This window comes from Henckelia pumila, chromosome 3 (assembly GCF_033568475.1).
Source record: "Henckelia pumila isolate YLH828 chromosome 3, ASM3356847v2, whole genome shotgun sequence".
Classification (NCBI taxonomy): Eukaryota; Viridiplantae; Streptophyta; class Magnoliopsida; order Lamiales; family Gesneriaceae; genus Henckelia; species Henckelia pumila.
This window is the reverse complement of record NC_133122.1, coordinates 144,818,035-144,837,942: the sequence shown is the minus strand read 5'-3', so window position 1 is coordinate 144,837,942 and position 19,908 is coordinate 144,818,035. Positions and strand designations below refer to the sequence as shown.

Sequence of the window (19,908 nt, the reverse complement as noted above, 5' to 3'; positions counted from 1 at the left end):
TTGTAAAAATTAATTTTCGTGTTAATTTCATAATGACATGATAAATCTAATATTAAAAAATTTATATGCGTGCATTTATATAAAGTTTTTTTTATGTTTATTTCAAAATGATAAGATCTATTAAACATTCAAGATTTTAGAAAAATATAAAATAATATTTTAACAATTTTAAAAATGGATAAGATATTATAATCAGAGATAAGGTATAAACTTTTAAACTTCATTTTATTTGAAACAACATATAGCATATGTATACAATAAATAATATTCATATTTTAATTACACATGTAAAGTATGTGCAGATGCGACTAGTATCATTAATAATTCTATGTACTGAACGGATAATATAATGAAATGCACATACAAGAAGTGAGGGATAATTTGGTTGAGAAGTTGAGAAGGAGTGATGAAATGCACGTAGAGAGGGGTGAGACTATGCTGCACCTGGAGTTCTTCTCCAGGTGCAGCATAGCCCTTGGATCAATAGGGCCCACATGTTTTCATGTGGGTCCTACCATGATCCAAGGGCTTAGCTCTATCTGGTGTTATAGCACACCTGGTAGAGCATAGTCTCACCTCGTACAGAGAGTGAGGGATAATTTGGTTGAGAAGTTGAGGAGAGAGAACGTGTGTATTGGAGGTTGAGAGGTCTTCAAATTTACACAATAATCCAAATAAGTTTTTTTTTTAATTATTGAGACGAAGGATATATTAGTCAAATCATACAAAAATACGAAATATAGTTTCTATGACCTCCTTTGCTTTATTAAATAGTAAGAGATAATAATAATAATAATAATAATAATAATAATAATAATAATAATATATTTATTTATTTATTTATCTTTGATACATAAATAAGATAAATGAGTGATGTGTAATATGAGTGACAAGTATTTTAAATAAGGACACCTAATTTTGTGTGATTATTTGTATCGTGTTTGGTGTATAGGACTAAAATATGGGATTATTCTATGTTACACCTGGAGTACTTCTCTCCCCATGATGTGGTCAAATATCAATCATTGGATCATCAAGACATATGTCAATTTCAATAAAAATATATGGGTCTCACGTGATCTAATAGTATTGAAATAGGGAGAGAAACACTCCCGGTGTAGCATAGACTAACCCCTAAAATATGACGTATAATGTATACAATTTTTTGTATAGTTGATTGTTTATGGATTAAATTTGTTAATTGCTTGAAACATATGAATTGCCCTTGGAATAAAATATAAATTTCTTATCCTTAAGATTTGGCTTTTGCGATGCTTGTTTATATATTTTTTTGACATTTTGCGATTTGCGATTCTTATTTTATTTGTGATTGAGTTAGTATCTATACTTCTATACTATTTATACTATATTATTATTATATAAAGGTTGAGACCTATTTAGTAGGGGTGGTAAAAATTTTCGAAATCCCGACCCTTCCCGAATCTCATCTCATTCACGTCCCGAAAAAATCCCAATCCAAAATTTTCCTGACCCAAACTTTCGGGATTTTTTTCATCCCGATTAATATCGGGAGCAGGATCGGGAATAAAACATTATTCCGACGGGATTTTCGACCCGTCCCGAAATAATATAATAATATATTTTATTAATAATTTTATTAATATAATAAGCTAAATATTATTAGGTTTCAACTCATATAACACTTAATTGTGGACTTAATTCGCATAATTTTTATTGTTGGGACGATCAAATTGTAAAATCACGAAATGCAATTTTATTTTTGTGTATTTTAAAAAAAATTAAATTAATAATTTAATTATTTCATATTTATAATTATATAATTAGAACAAATATGTAGAACAAGACTCAAGAGATTAATTTGACAATCTATTTAACAAAATTTATTTAGTAATTGTATCCGAACATTTTATTAATAATTATCCGATACATTTTTTCTCTTAACAAAATTTTGAAACATTATCCGGAATATTTTAATATTATATGTTTTAAGTTGTATATTTATTTTTATTTATAAATATAAGTTTCTAAATAGTATATTTAATAAAATTATCACATTTTTTTTATTTTTTGAATGAAATCTTGAACATGAAAAAAAAAATCGCTCGACGGGATCCCGAGCATTCGGGATCTCGAATAGTCGGGTCCCGAAATGTTTCGGGTACGGGATCGGGAGAAAAAAAAAATTTCGTTGCTTTTCGGGATGGGAATTGGGTAGGGGGTTTACGGGACGGGTCCCGACCCTATTTCACCCTACTATTTAGAAACTATTTTGGTATGTTTGATGTCACCAATGCAAATTTACAATTTCAACCCTCAAACATACATTATATTTCATATAGATTATTGGACAAAACGGTAAAAAAATGCAGGTTGTATTTCTCACCATAAAAAACAACCCACCATCTATGTCATGCTAAAATTAAGGATCCATTTCAATTAATTTCACTGTATTTTTTTTAATATCAACATATTATTTGCAAATTATTAAAATTTCTTGTTTATTATAATCTCAACTAGACATTAATTACATACACGCAAACCGTGTACATCGGTTGCTAGTTATTACTAAATTTGGGTGTTTTAAAACGAGGACTTTAGAACGTTGTCGATGCTTCTCTTTAACGATGATGCCTAAGACTTCCGATGTGTCTCCTGCACTGAGAAGAACAAAAAAAATTGTTTTGATATGGTGAAAAATACCAAAATAAAAATATATATATTTCTCGCCATGGTCGTCCACTTCATCTTTCTGAAGAAAAGTTTGCTTGTTGGGAAAAATTGGCTTGTAAAGTGAATTTGTTAGGTTTACAAGGGTATAAACGTAAACTTTCATATACTATCATTATTACTGTAGAGAAAGCGATTACAATCAGTCGATGTGCCAGGAATAGGGGAAAATCCCGGTTCAGACCTAAATGTTTGGACACATTCTCGGTTCAGTCATAAATGTTTAAACGTTTCCGGTTTGGTCCCAAATATTTTCCAAAAATTCTCGATTCAGTCCTAAATGTTTTTATGTTCCCGGTTTGGTCCCAAATGTTTTAAAAAAATTTCAGTTCAGTCTTAAATGTTTTAGGTTCCAGATTTCGTCCTAAATATTTTCCAAAAGTTATCGATTTGGTCCTTCTATCTACAAACAAAGTGTGATAAAAAAAAACTTACAAACAAAAGACAAAGTTAAATAAAATAGAAGCTAATAATAATAATAATAATAATAATAATAATAATAATAATAATAATAATAATAATAGTAATAATAATAAATGAACAAGAATTTCTTTCAAATGAAAATATAATATAAATTATGCAAAATAAAATTATAAAATAAAAAAATAATTGAACCATGCAATATTATAGTTAAAAAAATTATCAAGCACAAACAAATAAACAAATGTTTTATCAAATAACTAGTATTACTTATTTCACAAAATATTTAAAATTTTCAACAAATTTTTCAAGAGAATAATACTTATGGTTAACAATTGAGAAAATATAATGAATTATTTGACCACTGTTGAAGTAGTGATATGAAATTAAGTTTTATTTAATAGTATATTTTTTTCAAATACTAATTTTTTAAATTATAAAAACAGTTTTAAAAAGATATATATCTTTTTCCAACCTCCAGATTTTTTCTTAAATGTGCAAGCATCGTGAATGAAAATATAACAAAATTAATAGAAATGTGAAATAACATCATTAAATTTTAATTCCTCAAGTTTCGTTTATTTTATTTAAGTTTTTATTTTGTAGCATCATGAATTTAATATTTTCATTTTGAAAATTGTGTAAAATTGATTTAAATTTGGATAAAAGCTCTAATAAATTTGTGTTTTATTTACAACTTTTTTAATATTAAATATATAATAAATAATATAAAACTCAATCATAAATGATATAATACTACGCGGTGTTAGTTTTAACACACGAGTAGATGGAAGGATCAAACCGGGAACTTTTGAGAAATATTTGGCACGAAATCGGCAATGTAAAAATATTTAGGACTGAACCGGGAACTTTTGGGAAACATTTAGGACCAAACCGGGAACGTATAAACATTTAGGACTGAACCGGGAACTTTTGAGAAACACTTAGGACCAAACCGGGAACGTCCAAACATTTAGGACTGAACCGGAAATGTGTCCAAACATTTAGAACTGAACCGGAATTTTTCCCACAAGAATATGTCTGACGTGTTTAACAGTGAATTTTGTAGATTTTACCGAGCTCAAAGATAAATGAGATTTTCTATCTTCCAACCAAACCTAAGATAGTAGGTGGATAAATAATATTATTAATTGTCATTATACTATCAACCAAACGTAGTCATGGAGTATAGATATATAGATAGATATACGGAAGATCATTTCGAAAAACAACACACTTTTAGGTCAATTAGCTATATTAATATTCAATTTGCCTATAATCGTGTTTTTTTTAAGAAAGCCGCCTGTTGTGACGTGGGGTTAGGCCGACCTCTACCCGTTTATTCCAAGAAAAAAAAAATACAAAAGAAGAGGACTAGACCATGACCTCTCAAGAAATTACAAAGAATTCAGATAAAATTTCAAAATAAAAGAATTACACCAATTTCATAGAAATACGGACATAAGAAAAGAAAGTAGAGACGTTAACATTTTTAAATTTATTTTTTATAAATTGTTTTAACTTAGACATAGAAGATTTTAATTTAAAATCTCTTATTTCAGGTGGTGGTTGAATAGAAGAAGAAGCTATAGAAATGATATATGCTTCTTCTTTTAATTTTATACGAACATCTTGTTTTATCTGATTTATAGCATATATAATAGCTTCAATTCTATTATGTAAAAAAGTAATTTCTTCTCCCAAAATAGTTAAATAAAGATTTGTATAATTCTGGTTCTCAAAAAATTGATTAATATGTGGCAGTTACTTGTAAAACATCATTATCAAAAAGTTTTGAAAAAATAGTAAAATTTAAATTTTATTATTCTATTCAATTTGAAAATATTGTTGAGGGGATATAAAGATTTTTGTATTGAACCTGAAGAAAGTTTATAGGTTCGCTCAATAATATTGATATAATCAATAACAAAGGTTTTAATAAACCTGGGAACAAAAGGAATTAAATTGTTATATTCTTCACAAAATTTATAGAACTCACTTCTGATATAATCAAACTCTGTTTCTGAAAAAACTCTAAAAATACCAATTTATAAAAAGATTTCATTTAGGAGTATAAAATTCATTATTAATCTTTTGTCTAGCAAAATATCCTTTAGAAAAAATAATTTTTTATGTATTATCCATAAAAATCATATGAAATTCATTTCTGATGTCGTATCAGTTTCTCTAATATTTTGAACATAATGATTTTCATGAACAATGTTATTTTTGTTTATGATCAATTCATCAACAATTTATTCTCTGGAAGACTGGGACCTATTGTCTTTTTTTTTTTAATTTGAGAAGTAGAAGCTCTAGAAGATTGAGGTATATCAACCATATAATCTAGAGGCGAAATATGAGAATACATAGATCTGGTTCTGGAAAGCGATCTAGAAGAGGATAGCAATAATCTTCTTTGCTCATTATGAACGGTATTTTTATAGACTCTTCATTATTTTGAATTATATTGTGTAAATTATTATTTACAATATGATTTTGAGGAACAACTTGTCCAATAATCCAATTTTATAGATCTACGATAGTAATTTTAGATCTACTAAAATTTGTTTCTATAAGAATGGTTTCATTTAAGTCTTTATCTACTCTTTTACACATAGAATTTAAAGTAAATAAAGGTTTAGAGTAAATTCTATAATAAATATATATAATTTCTGCTCCAGGAGTATAACTATAACCATAAATTTTAACATCAGGTATAATTATAACAATGAATTTTAACATTAATGTTAAAACATCAAGAATATTTATATCATATAAGGATAAAGAAAAGGTTAGAATAAACATCAAAATATACTGATCCATCATTCAGACTAGACTGAATAATTCTCATAAGATATTGTTTCCAATTTAAATAAATGAACCTTTAATTGGCTTGATGAAGTCTTTTATAGAGTTTCAATATTTTTTTTTGGAACGATGGACATTCATATATTAATGGTGATAAGTTTGTGTTCGGAGTTTATTATCGTTAAATAATATTTAACAATTAAAAGAGCAATTGATATGATATAATATTTGACAAAATTGAATGATTTATTTCCCCATACTTATATTGTTTATGAGATTTTGTTAACAATACAAATAACAGTTGCATCAGCACAAAGAGGTTTATCAAAATTGTAGTTAGTCAAAAATTGTCTTCGATCAATAAAGGCACATGATAAACTTAATGAGCTAGTTGTATTATATTATTGACAAAAAACTGATCCAGAAAACTATATGAATTTTGATAAAATATTTATACCTCTAAAACAACTATACGAGTTGTATTCATATAATTATTTCAAATATTTATTGATTTGTTCTTGATGTAATATATTGTTTCTAATGTACATATTTTTGTACTGTTTATTGTATTTATTACTTGTGAGTTGGACTTTTAATTTATTTTTTACATCAAGAAGATTCGTTTTTTACTATAGCACAGCTATGACAAAAACACAACGACGGGCAGCACCAAGTCAATCGTGTATGGTGTTCAAATTTTTTTTACAAACCATCTGTCGGACGGTCCTCATTTTCTTCACAACTACATAATCTTCTTTTAAATTTAACCAAGCTCAAAAAATTTAATAAGAATAACGACTTAAATTTATATATTTAAAAGTCCATTTAAAAATTAAAGATTGGCTCATCAGGCTCAAAATTTTTAAATTGTAAAATAATTTCCCTATATAAGAAGCCTTAAAACTTAAAATGTCATGTCCCACCATAATGATATCATGGAAGGGACAGACAAGTATCAGGGGTGAACATGAGAATCATCGGCCTCACAAATCAAGAACAAAAATTAAATTTAATATATAATATTTCTCAAGATATAATTTTTTACCCAGAAAATATATCAATTAGGGCTTTAAATTAAATGCTTCGCTCCAATCAATTATATCAAACAGAAGAAAATGCAAACAAGTGGAAGGTAAGGAGTACCACCTCAAGGTTCACTTGAGGTGCATAGAACCATAATAGATTCGAATACTTAAAAGTTTTTACTAAACTTCATGGTGCAACTTCAAAGTACAGAGTAGACACGACTCGATTTATATATATATATTCAGAACGACTAAGATATATTACACAAGGTTCAGAACGATGACTGCCTGAAGGTTCACTGTAGTTTTCTTACAGTAATTTAAGTGATCGCAGACGTTCCTCGTGTTCTGGAGCCAGAGTCGGAGGGGTGTAACAGCCACCAAGATCCTCCACTACGTACTCCTGCAATATTCAGAAAATGTACCTTAACCAGCAAATTTTTCAGAAAAGTGATTCCTCACACCATTATGCAAAATGGTAAGAAAGATGCATTCTACTCAGTACCCAGATTGTGGCAGAACCAGGAACATACAAGGGGGGTGAAACCAAAAACTTGAATTCTTTCATAACATGGGATTATATTTTGTCTAAGATACGTGAAAACTACATGCGTCTCTGGAAAAATTCCTACAGATGACAAGAAACTATTGGAATATATTAGATAAAACAGAATATACAAAAGATAATATAAAATATATTCCAACAAAAACTGCTCCTCTTGGCCCTTCTCTCCCCCTGCACTGGCAGAGTTTGACGTCTGACTACTACAATTAGATCCAATGCAGATGGTGCACACTTGGTTAATGAACAACCATGTAAATCAGGAATCCGGCAATCGCAAAGGTGAATTCATACTTTACCGAGAACAAAGAATTGAGTGTGGGGGAAGATACAAATGGTGACGAACCAAACAGAAGGGTACTCGAATGTTCGATAATGGAGGTGGCTTATTGTATCAAATTGGGACCAAACATACAATTTTAGAAAACTAAACTTGAAGTTTTGAACTTCTGCATTTGAGATGCACGACTGCCATTGGTTTAGAGTCTCTTCGCCATGGCATACAAGCAGCCAGATAAATAGGACAGCTTCTATTTATCGATACCACATGAAACTCTTGGCATCAAAGCATCAGATTAAAATGCATGCTTACTTCAATTGCATGCCAAGAACAATATGTTGTTAATAATCGTTCAAATGTGATTCAGGCGGAAGGCTCTTGACGCACAAAAGATCTTGACAAGGATTCTGCTTAAAATACTAGGTTTTCACGGACAAATTACTCTTTTTAAGGGGTACAAAATTTACAAAAGTTTTAGGTTAACAAAATTTAAAATTCATCTGCATAACTCAACTAATTTCAAAGCTACTGCATAAACCCAGCCCATAATTCAATACTGGCTGGCCAATCACATAAAATAAAAAAGTTGGACTTCATCAACATATTTAGAAAGATACATTAAATATATCATACCTGCGTCAGTTCTCTCTTGGCGAGGATGTGGTAGTGTCTTTGCCCAATCCTCTGAATTGCCACAGTGGCAGCAAGGAAGCAATAGGCTATACCAACTATGGTAAAGATAATAACAAAAATGATAACCAGACCAATCCAAGATTCCAACGATACCGGAAAAAAATCCAACATGCCCCAGCCATAACAACAGTTCTGACAGCCAGCCACCCGCGGATCATTGCAACTTAAGGTGGAACAGTGCAGTATGAGGCCAAGAAGTCCAAGCAGCACAAGGAAACTCAGAAACCCTGATCGCATGTTTACACCATAAACTTTATTAATATTATTATACTTCTATTTAGACAAAAAAACAGCCAGCCATCTGCATTTTATTAAAAATTCAAAGAAGTCTGAACTCTAACTAAAGGTGATCAACATACAACAAATTGATTAAGCAACACCTAGAAAAATGATGATAATTGATAAGTGTGAGTGACCAAGAGAAATCACTCGAGTTCGTCTAATAATAGTTTTATGTTAAACTAGAAAGATAGAGTCAAGTTAGAATGATTTTCTTGCTGGACAGGTTTTTTTACATAATGAATTCTTTCCACATACGACAATGTATTGCGTGTCAAGGTTTAGAGAAAAGCAATGTATTGCGTGTCAAGGTTTAGAGAAACACAATGTAGTGCGTGTCAAGGTTTAGAGAAACACAATAACATCTTTTAACTAGTTCAATGATTGTTTGAACTAATATAATTTCCATGATTAAAATTATTTACAATATCACAGATGTTAAACCAAAAAATGAGTTTGCGCTGCTGGTTCAAAATAATGGCAAACACATTATTTAGTACAAAAATGATAGACACTGGATATCTTAGCTTGATAAATTTAATTATTTCATGGTGCACCAATATTGTCTCATGTGCTGATAAATCCATAGGAATAGATATTTACCTACACAATAGTAAAAAGGAATAGGGTGCTTTGAAAGTATGCGATCCCAATCGTCATTAAACGAATTCCTGAAAGTTCCATCTTTATCCATCACATATGCAAAAGCACCTATCCCCCCAATCACCTGGGAACAAGACAAAAGTAATAATCATGAGCATTTTTTCCACCTAATTTCCAGTTTTGCAACTTTCATTATGACCACAGTTCAACTCATAATAGGAAATGGAAGAATTTAAATCGTGCATTTGACTAAAAAGTTATGCAACTATAATTGGACAGTAATGGAAAACTACTACTTTCCAAAGCATAATGCATGATAGAATATCAGAAAAATTAAGAGATAGATATTGGCGCTCCAGCTCAGGGATAACAAGGCTTTCAACAGTTCGTTTCAAATTCAGTAACATCAAGTTCTTCAACGAAAATATCAAATTTATCGTAATTGATTTCTGAGAAAATTTGCATGAATCAAACAAAATTGGCATGGAATTTATCATACCATCTGTAGCTCACAACAAAATTCTCCAATAGAGAGAAGGGGCTTTGGGGAGTGGCTGGTCGAGAAGAGTGATGAGTTATCCTCTAATTGTGAAACCTTGGAACTTCTATATGTCGGTTTAGTGCCAAGTTTATTGCGTGCTTTAGTACAACAATTATTATAAGATGTTAATGCCCTCGCACAACAATCAAATAATGCCCGCTAATGTAGGTCTAATGCCAAGTTTATTACCTTTAACTTTAGCACCTATAAATATTCCCCTCAAGCTCACAATTTGAAGTTTAGAACCCACAATACTTTACAAAAAAACTCTCAGCACAACACTTAATTCTGGCACATTTCCGAGTATGATAAGTGATTTTCAGCTAAGACATCAAGCATAGGCAAATCTGAGGCCTTCCTTCATGATCCTTGAATTCAAGGACTCCTAGCCACTATTGGTAAGTGGACTTCAGGTTTCCGCTGTTTTCAAAATGGATTTGTACATTTGTAGAACTCCGGGACAAATACGGTCATGGTTTTCAAAGCACGACTACGAAGAAAATTTTGGAATGAGAAGTTCACTGAAAACTTTAAATCTAACTGGTTGGAATATATATTTTGAAAGCTCCATGGTCTTGCCCTAACCCGGTGTGATAAATTGATTGTTACTCTGCCCAAATATGGTGATAAGACATTTCTATGATTTTCAAACCTTGATTCAGTGGGTAAACTATTGTTCTAATCTTTTCTCTAACCGAGTTAATTCTAGAGAATTGACATCATCAAAAAGTGTGCAGTTTTGTTTTGAAAACATACTATGGCATACGAGTGACCTCGAGATAAGAACAAATTAACAAATGCATCCAGCACCGTACTGAATCAAGGTGTAGTAAGTCATGATAATCTAAAATTTAGGAACATGTAAAAATTTCCCTTTATATTCAATACATACTTTATAACCATCAAACAATGATAAAGCAAATATTCATTAATTTACAAATAAAAATGAATGGCTATTAACCGTTAGATCTAAAATAATAACCCCGAAGGTGAGCTTAATTCATGTCTCAAACCTTCATGGCGTATAACATTCAAGACACACATTTGGCGTTATAAAAATTAAGAAAAGGAACAATCTAGGGAAGATACAGCATAAAAAGGATGTGCAAATTGGAATGAAGAATATGAATTAGATAGCAATTGAAAAGGCAATGGAAAGAGTTGTTATTTAATGACCACAGAGCCATAACAACGAATTCCAAATTCAACTTGGTAAAGGAGGGGTATGCGCACGTGAAACTATTCCATAAGCTCGTGAATGGTAGAAAAGCCACAAAATGTGATATCGAAATTGGAGTTTTGGAACGGTCATAAATGACGTTGGGGGTATAGTCGATGCATTGGTGAAATCTTATAAAAACCTCTGCTCATCACAAGAGAGATGGGGCCACATTGGTCCTTAATTTCCTCTATGCAAATAGAAGAGTTGGAAAAATTTTAGCACAGATGACAGAAAAGATACCATGTCCCACTATGATAGGAATTCAGCACCAGGTCGTATCGGAATCTCTATTAAATTTCTCAAGAATGTCACCATTCCACAAAGGGACATCAAATTGAAGCATGTATGAGTTTCAGCTAAATGGAATCGTCAATAGTATCATAAATGAGACTTTTATATCCCTTTACTCCCCAAGAAGTTCGGTTCATGCAACACAAAAGATACTCAGCACTCGTCTATACAAAATAAACTCCAAAATTTTAGTGGGCTGGGAGTTATGGATGAGACATAATCTCAAGCTGAAGGGCTTTATGGTAGGAAGACAAATTCTAGAAGTGGATGGACGTCTAATAAGACAGTCGAAACTAGGGGTGTAAACGAATCGAACCGGTTCGCGAGCTTTTCAGCCAGCTCGATAAATATTTGATTTGTATTCGAACTTATTGAACTCAAGCCGAATACGAACATGTTCGAACTTTTTTTCGAGCCGAGCTCGAGCCAAAATTATTTTGTTCGATAGTTCGCGAGCCTTAATATTTTATTAATATAATATAATCATATAATATATAATAAATATATATACATTTCGAACCTTTTCGAATATTTCGAGTTTTTCGAACCATAATATCTGAGGAATAGTTCACGAATAGGCTCGAATATTTCGAGCCGAGCTCAAACCAAAATATTTGAAATTTTTGAGCATCGAATCGAGCTCGAACTCGAATATACTTAATTCGAGCCAAATTCAAGCCTTAAATTTTTAACAGTATTCGCCTCGATTCGGTTCGTTTGCACTCCTAGTCGAAACCACAGGTCCAAAGGACAATTGATAATTGTATTCAAACTAGATTTTAAAGCATAAACAAAATAAGGCTACATTTGAACGAGTTATTTATCATATTTCATCATTTTATTCAACTAGCTTATGCAGTTATGCTAGTTGTATCGCTAGATCTACTCATTGACATGGATGCATTGGAGCTGCTATTAGAGGTGTTCACGGTTCAGTTAACTGCCCAAACTGAATAAATAACCCTAGCTGGTATATATTTTGGTTTTCCAGGTTTCTCTTCAGGTGATGGGTAATAACCCAATTTCAATAAACTAGCTCACTACTAAAGCCTGCGAAAATTAAGAGTCAAGTCCGTATGTGGCCCAAGCCCAGACAAAATGGCTTTTTTACTCCAAGCCCATCAAGAGTCAATAGGTCTATAAATAGACCTATTCCTCCCATTTCAAAGGAACTTCTCATTTTAGCTTTCAAAAGTTGATTTCTTCTCTCTGACTTGAAAATCGGAGGGTTTTCGTCGGGTACCCCCGACATCTCTAATGCTCCGTTCGCGACGTAGGTTACGATGCACTGCCATTATCTTAGGGTCCACAATGCTAGCTCACTTGGATCTGACATTCACGTGTCCCGAGTTCCCCTGATTCACTTAGTTCATGTGATTCATTTTAACCTTTTCTATCCACGGTGTTTAAGCCCCATGTTTCTAGAGATGTTAACATTTTAACCTTTTCTATCCACGGTGTTTAAGCCCCATGTTTGTTAACTACGTTATTATGACTCTTACGCTAACTCATGAACCTCACCAGATAAAGTAGTACACTAGCGTTTCCTTGTTTTTTTCCTAGTGGAGCTTTTTGCACCATATACCTGAAACCCAATCGGTTCAGGTGTAATAAAAGAAAATGATATATCACATTATTTCATTAGTTATGGTGAGTTGAGTTTGGTTTGGGTTACTCCGAGGTCAACGAAGGACTTATTTTATGTTGATCTTGGACGCGACCTTGGAAAGAGGGTTAGAATTTTTTGGACGGTGGTGGTTCATTGTATTTGCTGGTCGTTTTGGTTGGAGAGTAGTAGTAGGATTTTTGACAATATAGCAAAGTTGGTGAAACGTGTTGGGGACAAGATTAAGATACGGACTTCTTACGTGGAGTTTAAAACTTTCTCGGTTTCAGACTTATTAAGAGATTCGAGTTTTATATGCTATTGATATGATCCGAGCTTTTGTTGTCTAGTATGGGGACCTCATGTCCACCTTTTGTAATTAATAGTTCATTATGATTTAATATAATAAAGTTTCCTATTAAAAAAGATTATTTCTATGAAAATTTGCATGCTATAAATACTTTTCTAGTAACCTAAAATATTGTATTTACCTCACAAAAGTCAAAATTAAAATTTTGCTCTAATGAATGATAGAAAATTAGTAAATATATTTAATCAATAAATATCTTTTGGATTATTACTACTTTATGTATGATGACATTTTGCTACCATAATTCTTTTAGGTTTGATTAAGAAATGATTGGTTGAGCAATTGGCCTTCATTTACTTCTTTCATTGTCTATGTTGTCTCCATGTGCTATAACTCCATTGCTCAACAAATTTAGAAAAAATGATTATACCAAGCACATTTCTTTAGTTGAACACATTTTGCATGATTTCTTACATGCTTATGTGATCAAATAAAACTTGGCATTTATTTCACGATTTTTCAAATCACGTTTTGGTAACCTTAATTAGATATGGAAAATTACGACATACATTAATTGATAGGTATTTGTGAGAATTATGTGCCCAAACCATTCCACAAAGGTCATAGAGGCTTCTAGGCCTATGGCAATTTATGCTTTTCTTTTGTAACCGTTTATAGTTTACCCCACAATCTATGTTAGTCTGAACTAAGAGATTATTGGTAGGATTATGTATAAGCCCGAGTCTTTTATATTTTACGGTAGCAAAGTTGGCTTCATCTGGCTCATCCATAGTATGGTTCATTCAGAGGACTTAAAAATCATGATATGATATGAACTGCATATTAATTGCAAGATTTTCGTAATTTCTTAGCCGGAAACACGGACAATTTTGTGATGTTAATGAGGTATAGATAATTAATGCATGCATTAATCATAAGACTTTGTATTATATTCCCCAAAATATTTCCACCTTTGAACACGTATATGAAAAAAAAGATCTTACACCCTTTCGCAAAGGAGATTATAAAGCGTTGATTTCATTCATTGTTGTAAAATTGAATGGTGGGAAGACTTATCAAAGAGGACTATCGACTTCCCATTGATCAAGAGAATGTTTTGTCTATCTGAGAAGAAGTGATCCACCTCGCAAGATCCTGTCAGCATGTCTCGCATATTTTAGCCTCTTGGCTTTTTTTATCATGCTTTGGGGCTGAACGAGCTTATTGTTTCTTCGTAGACTCTCTCCCAGAGTTACAAGGGCCTCGTCTGGAAATCCTGTATGCTACGGAAGTGCTCTTTCATTCTCTGGCTCGGAGCTCGTGGCAAATTACTATCATTTGTTATGATAGGTCATCTGCATTCTGCCACGCGGCTAAGAAATCTTTGGATCATCTATTCTTCCGATGCACTTTCCCTGGGCATCATGGGATAGAGTTAAGGTACCGGCTTCATATCTCATTTTCCATGGTCACTCTTAAGGGCATGATTAGATGGTTTAAGAAGGCTTTTAGGGTAAAGTTTCGATCTGTGATTTTTTTTTATCTTACTTATTAAACAATCTCATGAAATATCGTTTCCAAAAATGGAGAGATTTTCAGATGGAAAAGGAACTTCAAGAAGAATTTTAGATCTTTGCCGATAACCATACCTCAATTGCGGTGAGTAGAAAAAGATTTCCACCAAGTGAAGATGGTAACAAACAAGAGGGCTCTATTTATTGGCAAACACAAACCCATATAAGGTAAGGATTGCACTTAGTATTTTTTTCGGTGGCATAGTTGGCCACATCTTGCTCAACCATAGTATAGTTCTTTCGGAGGATTAAAAAATTATGATGATATATTAAAAACATATTAATTGCGAGATTTTCAAAATTTCTTAGCGGAAAACATGCACATTTTTGTGAATTTAGTGAGATATAGATGATGCTTGCATTCATTAATCATACGCCTTGGTATTATATTCCCCGAGTTATTTCCAACTTTGATCACACATGTGCAAAATTACTGAGGGTAAGAGATCCTATCACCCTTTACAGATGAGATTATAAAGCTCGGATTTCAGTTATTACTATAAAATTGAATGGTAGGAAGACTTGATTAGTGCGAACTATCGACTTCCCATAGATAAAAAGCTTCTATCCATACGAGAAAAAGGATCCACTTCGCACGATTATTTATGCCAGCCCTTATATTTTAGCCTCTTGGTTTTTTCTCATGCTTAGGGAGTAAAACGAGCTTATTGTTTCTTTGGCTCCGAAGACTTCGTTCTGGAAATCCTCTATGAAGTCGAAGCGTTCCTTTGTTCTCTGGCTTGGTGCTCGTGGCAAATCACTTACACGAGATAGATTACCATTTGTTATGGATGGGTCGTGTGCCTTCCGCCACTCGGCTGAGGAATCTTTGGATCATCCAGTCTTCAGATGCACTTGGATCATCTAGTTTTCTGATGCACTTTCCCAAAACATTGTGGGAGAGAGCTAAGCACTGGCTTCATATCTCATTCTTCATGGCCACTCTTAAGAGCATCCTCTTGTGCTTTAAGGAGGCTTTCAAGAGAGCCCCTCATATTAACAAGGCACGGATTTTCAAAATCTTACGCAATCTAATGCATTTGCACAAGAAGGAATATAATCCACCCTGTGGCACAATCAACAGTACAGATCCGTTTTTTTGTAAAACTTAACTTTTTAGGAGATATAGTTGTCCATGTTATTTAGTGTACTTTTGATCTTATTGACAAACAATCTCACATGATATCATTTCCAAAAATGGAGAATCTACAAATGGAAAAAGCACACTTCACCAATTGCGATGAGTGGAAAAGTGTTTCCACAAACCGAAGATGATAACAAACAAAAGCACTCTATTTATGGGCAAACTCAAACCCAGTGAGTCTCACATAAAAAGATTGGTCAAAAGATTAGGAAAAACATGTCACTTGGCCCCGTTAGGCCGCAACACAAAAGAATCCAAAGCTTGGAAATGAGACGTAACCAGGGGCTGGTACGTTGCAATTCTTGTAGGTGGATTAGCAAAACGTGTAGTAATCATATGATGGATGAAGCACATAAATCACAGTTCACAAGCAATTGTGTGCCATCTTAATAGAATTTGATTTTGGGCTTATTTGGGAGCAATGACATTTTTCCACCGTCTAAGATTTTAAAAACGTTTTTATATAAATCTATAAACAAGTACTAAGGAGAAAACCTGAAAACAATCTTGAAAGTCAAAAAAATATTTGAATATTTATATTATCATACATCAAGAAAATAAGAAAATTGATTTTACATCTTTTATTTATAACTTCAGGATTTCTGATTTATGTTTTCAATTATTAATTTATATTTATTTTTCTTTACTTTCATGATTTCTGATTTTTTTTATTTTCACAAATTGCTTTAAATTCAATTTTTCTTTAATTATTTAAATATATTCTTTTAGATTTAATCGTATAAATAAATGATATAGTTTGACAAGTTTATTTTTTGCTAGAAAGTTCATGTGCTCTCAGACATAAACCTTCACGGCTTCACCCCTTCATAGTTTCTCCACAATAGAAGGGAGATATAGGATTTCTATGAATAAGGATATGAGATAAGTTCGAGATAAAAGCCAATGAATTGTAAGTTGAACTTACAGTTTGCACAGCCAAAAAGACAAGGAAAACATCCCTTGCCACAAAAATTCTGAACTTCATTTTACGCCAAGAGCTTTCCTCTGCTTTGTCGACTCGGAGATGAAACTGAGCTCTGCAAGTAGTGCAATGTAAAAAGGCAAAGCCTTCCTACATAAAATAAAAGGTTTATTTTCCAGAAAACTTTAGTCACAGTGTTGGTATATAATATGTCGATGAATGCAACAAGTGAAGCGACCCCTCACCTTGACAGACCTCCAGTGATCGAGGCAAGAACGATGCACGAACTGCTGAGTCCCTTTGCACATGCACGGAGATATCAATTTGCGATCTATAAACGAAAGATAAATCGGGTCAATTAGTGATAAAATAAAATACATGCCACACCACACACCAAAAATGTAACACAAATACACAGCCAAGAGGCTAGACATGCGCAAGAAATAAAACTAAGATCTAGTTGTGCAACATTTTTAGGAGTGTTTAAAGTGAAACGGCTGTTTAGAACACTGCTTGGAACAAATTTGAAGTGGAAACTTGAAAAAAGAAGAAAGAAATATAAAAGGTTGAAATATATTAAACACATGCATGATCATCAAATAGTCATCCAAAAGACGTGTAACTGAAAATACAGCTACAGAAAACAGAATCAATTCCATTTTTTGGCATGTAAAACACTGTCAAGTAATCAATTGAGATCCATTACCGGATTTTTCCCAGATCAGTCAACCATGTAAAAAAATCAAAATCACACACCCACTGTGCCAAAAAAAGATAATGAAATCATAACAAACGAAAGACTGTTGAGCAGAAAAAATCAGATTTTTTTAAATAAAATAAAAAATACCAAAAAAATCATCAGTGGCATACCAAGTATAGTGTCGTATTCGAGGCAAATCCTGCAACAAGGCAGAGAACCAGCTTCGATGTCGTCTTTTTTCATCCCAGAATCAGAAACAGCAGACAATGGAGGCGAATGCGAGTCCCTGAGCAGGGGATCAGAATCCCTAGGGTTCTCCATCGCCATTGGTGACATCTCCACCTGCAAATTCCCAGCCATCTCTGCGCTATTCTGCAAAATCAGTAGTGATCAGAATGCGCGAAAAACTGCGATTGAGATGCTTTAAATGGAGATTTCGCAGCATGAAGTCAGCGAAGCGGTGGGGAATATTATTTCCAACAAATTCAAATAATAACGTCAACAAATGCAGATTTTGCGCAAAAAGAAAACACCTGGAATACGAATGCATACCCACGAAGCCGATCAAATACATTTCCCCTATGGGATTCATCCACCAACAAATATCTGAAGAAAATTTCGTATTTCTCGCCTCATTATTTTTAATTAAATGTACACCTACTTTATTTTGTAATTGTAATTATAATTATTTAGGTACGGCCTGATTCGTATATAAGATGATAATGAAACATATTTGTGTAACATAATCGTGCGTGATATTTTTTTTTTTTAAAACTTGAATCACATTGAACAAAACAGCAATATGTCGTCAAAGGTATTCGAATTGGTGGAGCTATTGACAAATAGTTAGGATAGTTAGGAGTTCCATTCTCTCCGTCAAAACTTTAATCAGACGGAGCCTGACTTTCAGTGTAATTTATTTGAATGACATGTGATGCCCCGGGGGCAGGGACATAAAGAGTCAGGGATTACAGGGTTGTATTAAAGTAAGGGTGGCGGGACTGTAAGTCAGGACAGCGAGTAAGACTCTAGCCCGACTATTTTTGGGATGAGTAGTGATGCCCCGGTAAGCCAGGGGGGCAGGGCCACGAATGCCCCGGAGTGGCAGGGCCGTATTAAGGCAGGCCAGGAGCCTCAGGAGCCCGGGAAACCAGGTCTGCAGGACTTAGATAAGACCCGTGTTTTAGGGGCATGATCCCCACGATTATCATAAACCCGAGCTTTCCGGGTTCATCGTACGTGACAGGCAAACGTGGGCAACTACCGCACCCACGATCCAGATCATGGCCACTACCCTGGAATTGCGGAGTGACACTCTCACTCCAAGGCCTATAAATACTTGGTCACAGATATTTGTAGAGGTATGTTCATCTAAACTTCCAAAGCACTATACTCATTTCTCTAAAAAGCCCACTCTATTTCTAAGTCTAACTTAAGCATCGGAGTGGCCCCGCCGAAAACCCCTCCGGCGCCCCACTAACGTGCTTTTTATTCCCTTCCTTGGTGTGCAGATCATCTTGATTAAGGAAGGACAACTCATATATTACCTCCATTAGCCCGGTCACCACGTCAGGCCCACTTCACTACCCTGATAGCCCGGCCCTGGTTTTACAAAACCATCATCATTGGCGCCGTCTGTGGGAAAACTTGTTCTATAGACGTAGATATGGCTTCTCATGATCAAACATCACCTGGAGACCACCAGCCAGGACGGAATATTACCATTCCCGTGGAGCAGTTCGAATCATATGTCCAAGATGTGGTACGGAAGTCGTTGATAGCTGCAAAGCAGCCACAATCAAAGGACATAACAGTGGAGGAAGAAGGGAATCAGGGTAATCCAAACCCTACTGCCCAGGTTCGAGAAGGAGAAGAAGAAGAAAGCTGGTCTCGGATAATGGCAGACAATTTCAGGGGCAAAAATTGGCAGACTGGTGTGTCGAGATGGGCATTAAGCAGGTTTTCACCTCGGTCGCCTATCCTCAAAGTAACGGCCAAACAGAGGTAACCAATCGTACTATTGTTCGATCTTTACAGGCGCGATTGCATGGAATGGGGAAAGATTGGGTTGAAGTGATCCCGAGTGTGTTATGGGTCTATCGCACCACTCCACATACTGCAACACAAGAATCACCTTTTAGCCTGGTATATGGTTCGGAGGCTATTTTGCCAGTAGAGATCGGACAGCCTTCAGCTCGGATTAAAGCATATGAGGA

At 33.6% G+C, this 19,908-nt stretch overlaps 1 protein-coding gene across 5 annotated transcripts; it reads right to left on the bottom strand.

The window, feature by feature from the left end:
- Nucleotides 1–7,119: 7,119 nt before the first annotated feature.
- On the bottom strand, nt 7,120–18,417 carry LOC140892126 (uncharacterized). Of its 5 annotated transcripts, none has more exons than XM_073300878.1 (7): nt 18,226–18,417; nt 17,863–18,059; nt 17,238–17,323; nt 16,996–17,142; nt 9,383–9,506; nt 8,441–8,727; nt 7,120–7,368 (listed from the first exon to the last, which is right to left on the bottom strand). In XM_073300878.1, exons 1-7 carry the CDS (start codon nt 18,282–18,284, stop codon nt 7,276–7,278), a joined length of 993 nt encoding a protein of 330 aa, XP_073156979.1. In that variant the 5' UTR covers nt 18,285–18,417; the 3' UTR covers nt 7,120–7,275. The 5 variants fall into 5 exon arrangements, with proteins under 5 accessions (XP_073156979.1, XP_073156980.1, XP_073156983.1 ...); XM_073300879.1 differs by having other exon boundaries at nt 17,863–18,054; nt 18,245–18,415; XM_073300882.1 differs by having other exon boundaries at nt 17,863–18,054; nt 18,226–18,411.
- Between the last annotated feature and the right edge of the window lie 1,491 nt (nt 18,418–19,908).

Coding starts and splice junctions, on each gene's coding strand:
- LOC140892126 (XM_073300878.1), bottom strand. CDS start 18,284: ATGAATCCCATAGGGGAAATGTATTTGATCGGCTTCGTGGGTATGCAT. Junction 18,060..18,225: donor GGTATGCATTCGTATTCCAG/GTGTTTTCTTTT, acceptor TTTGCAGAATAG/CGCAGAGATGGCTGGGAATT. Junction 8,728..9,382: donor TCCTTTTTACTATTGTGTAG/GTAAATATCTAT, acceptor ACATGCGATCAG/GGTTTCTGAGTTTCCTTGTG.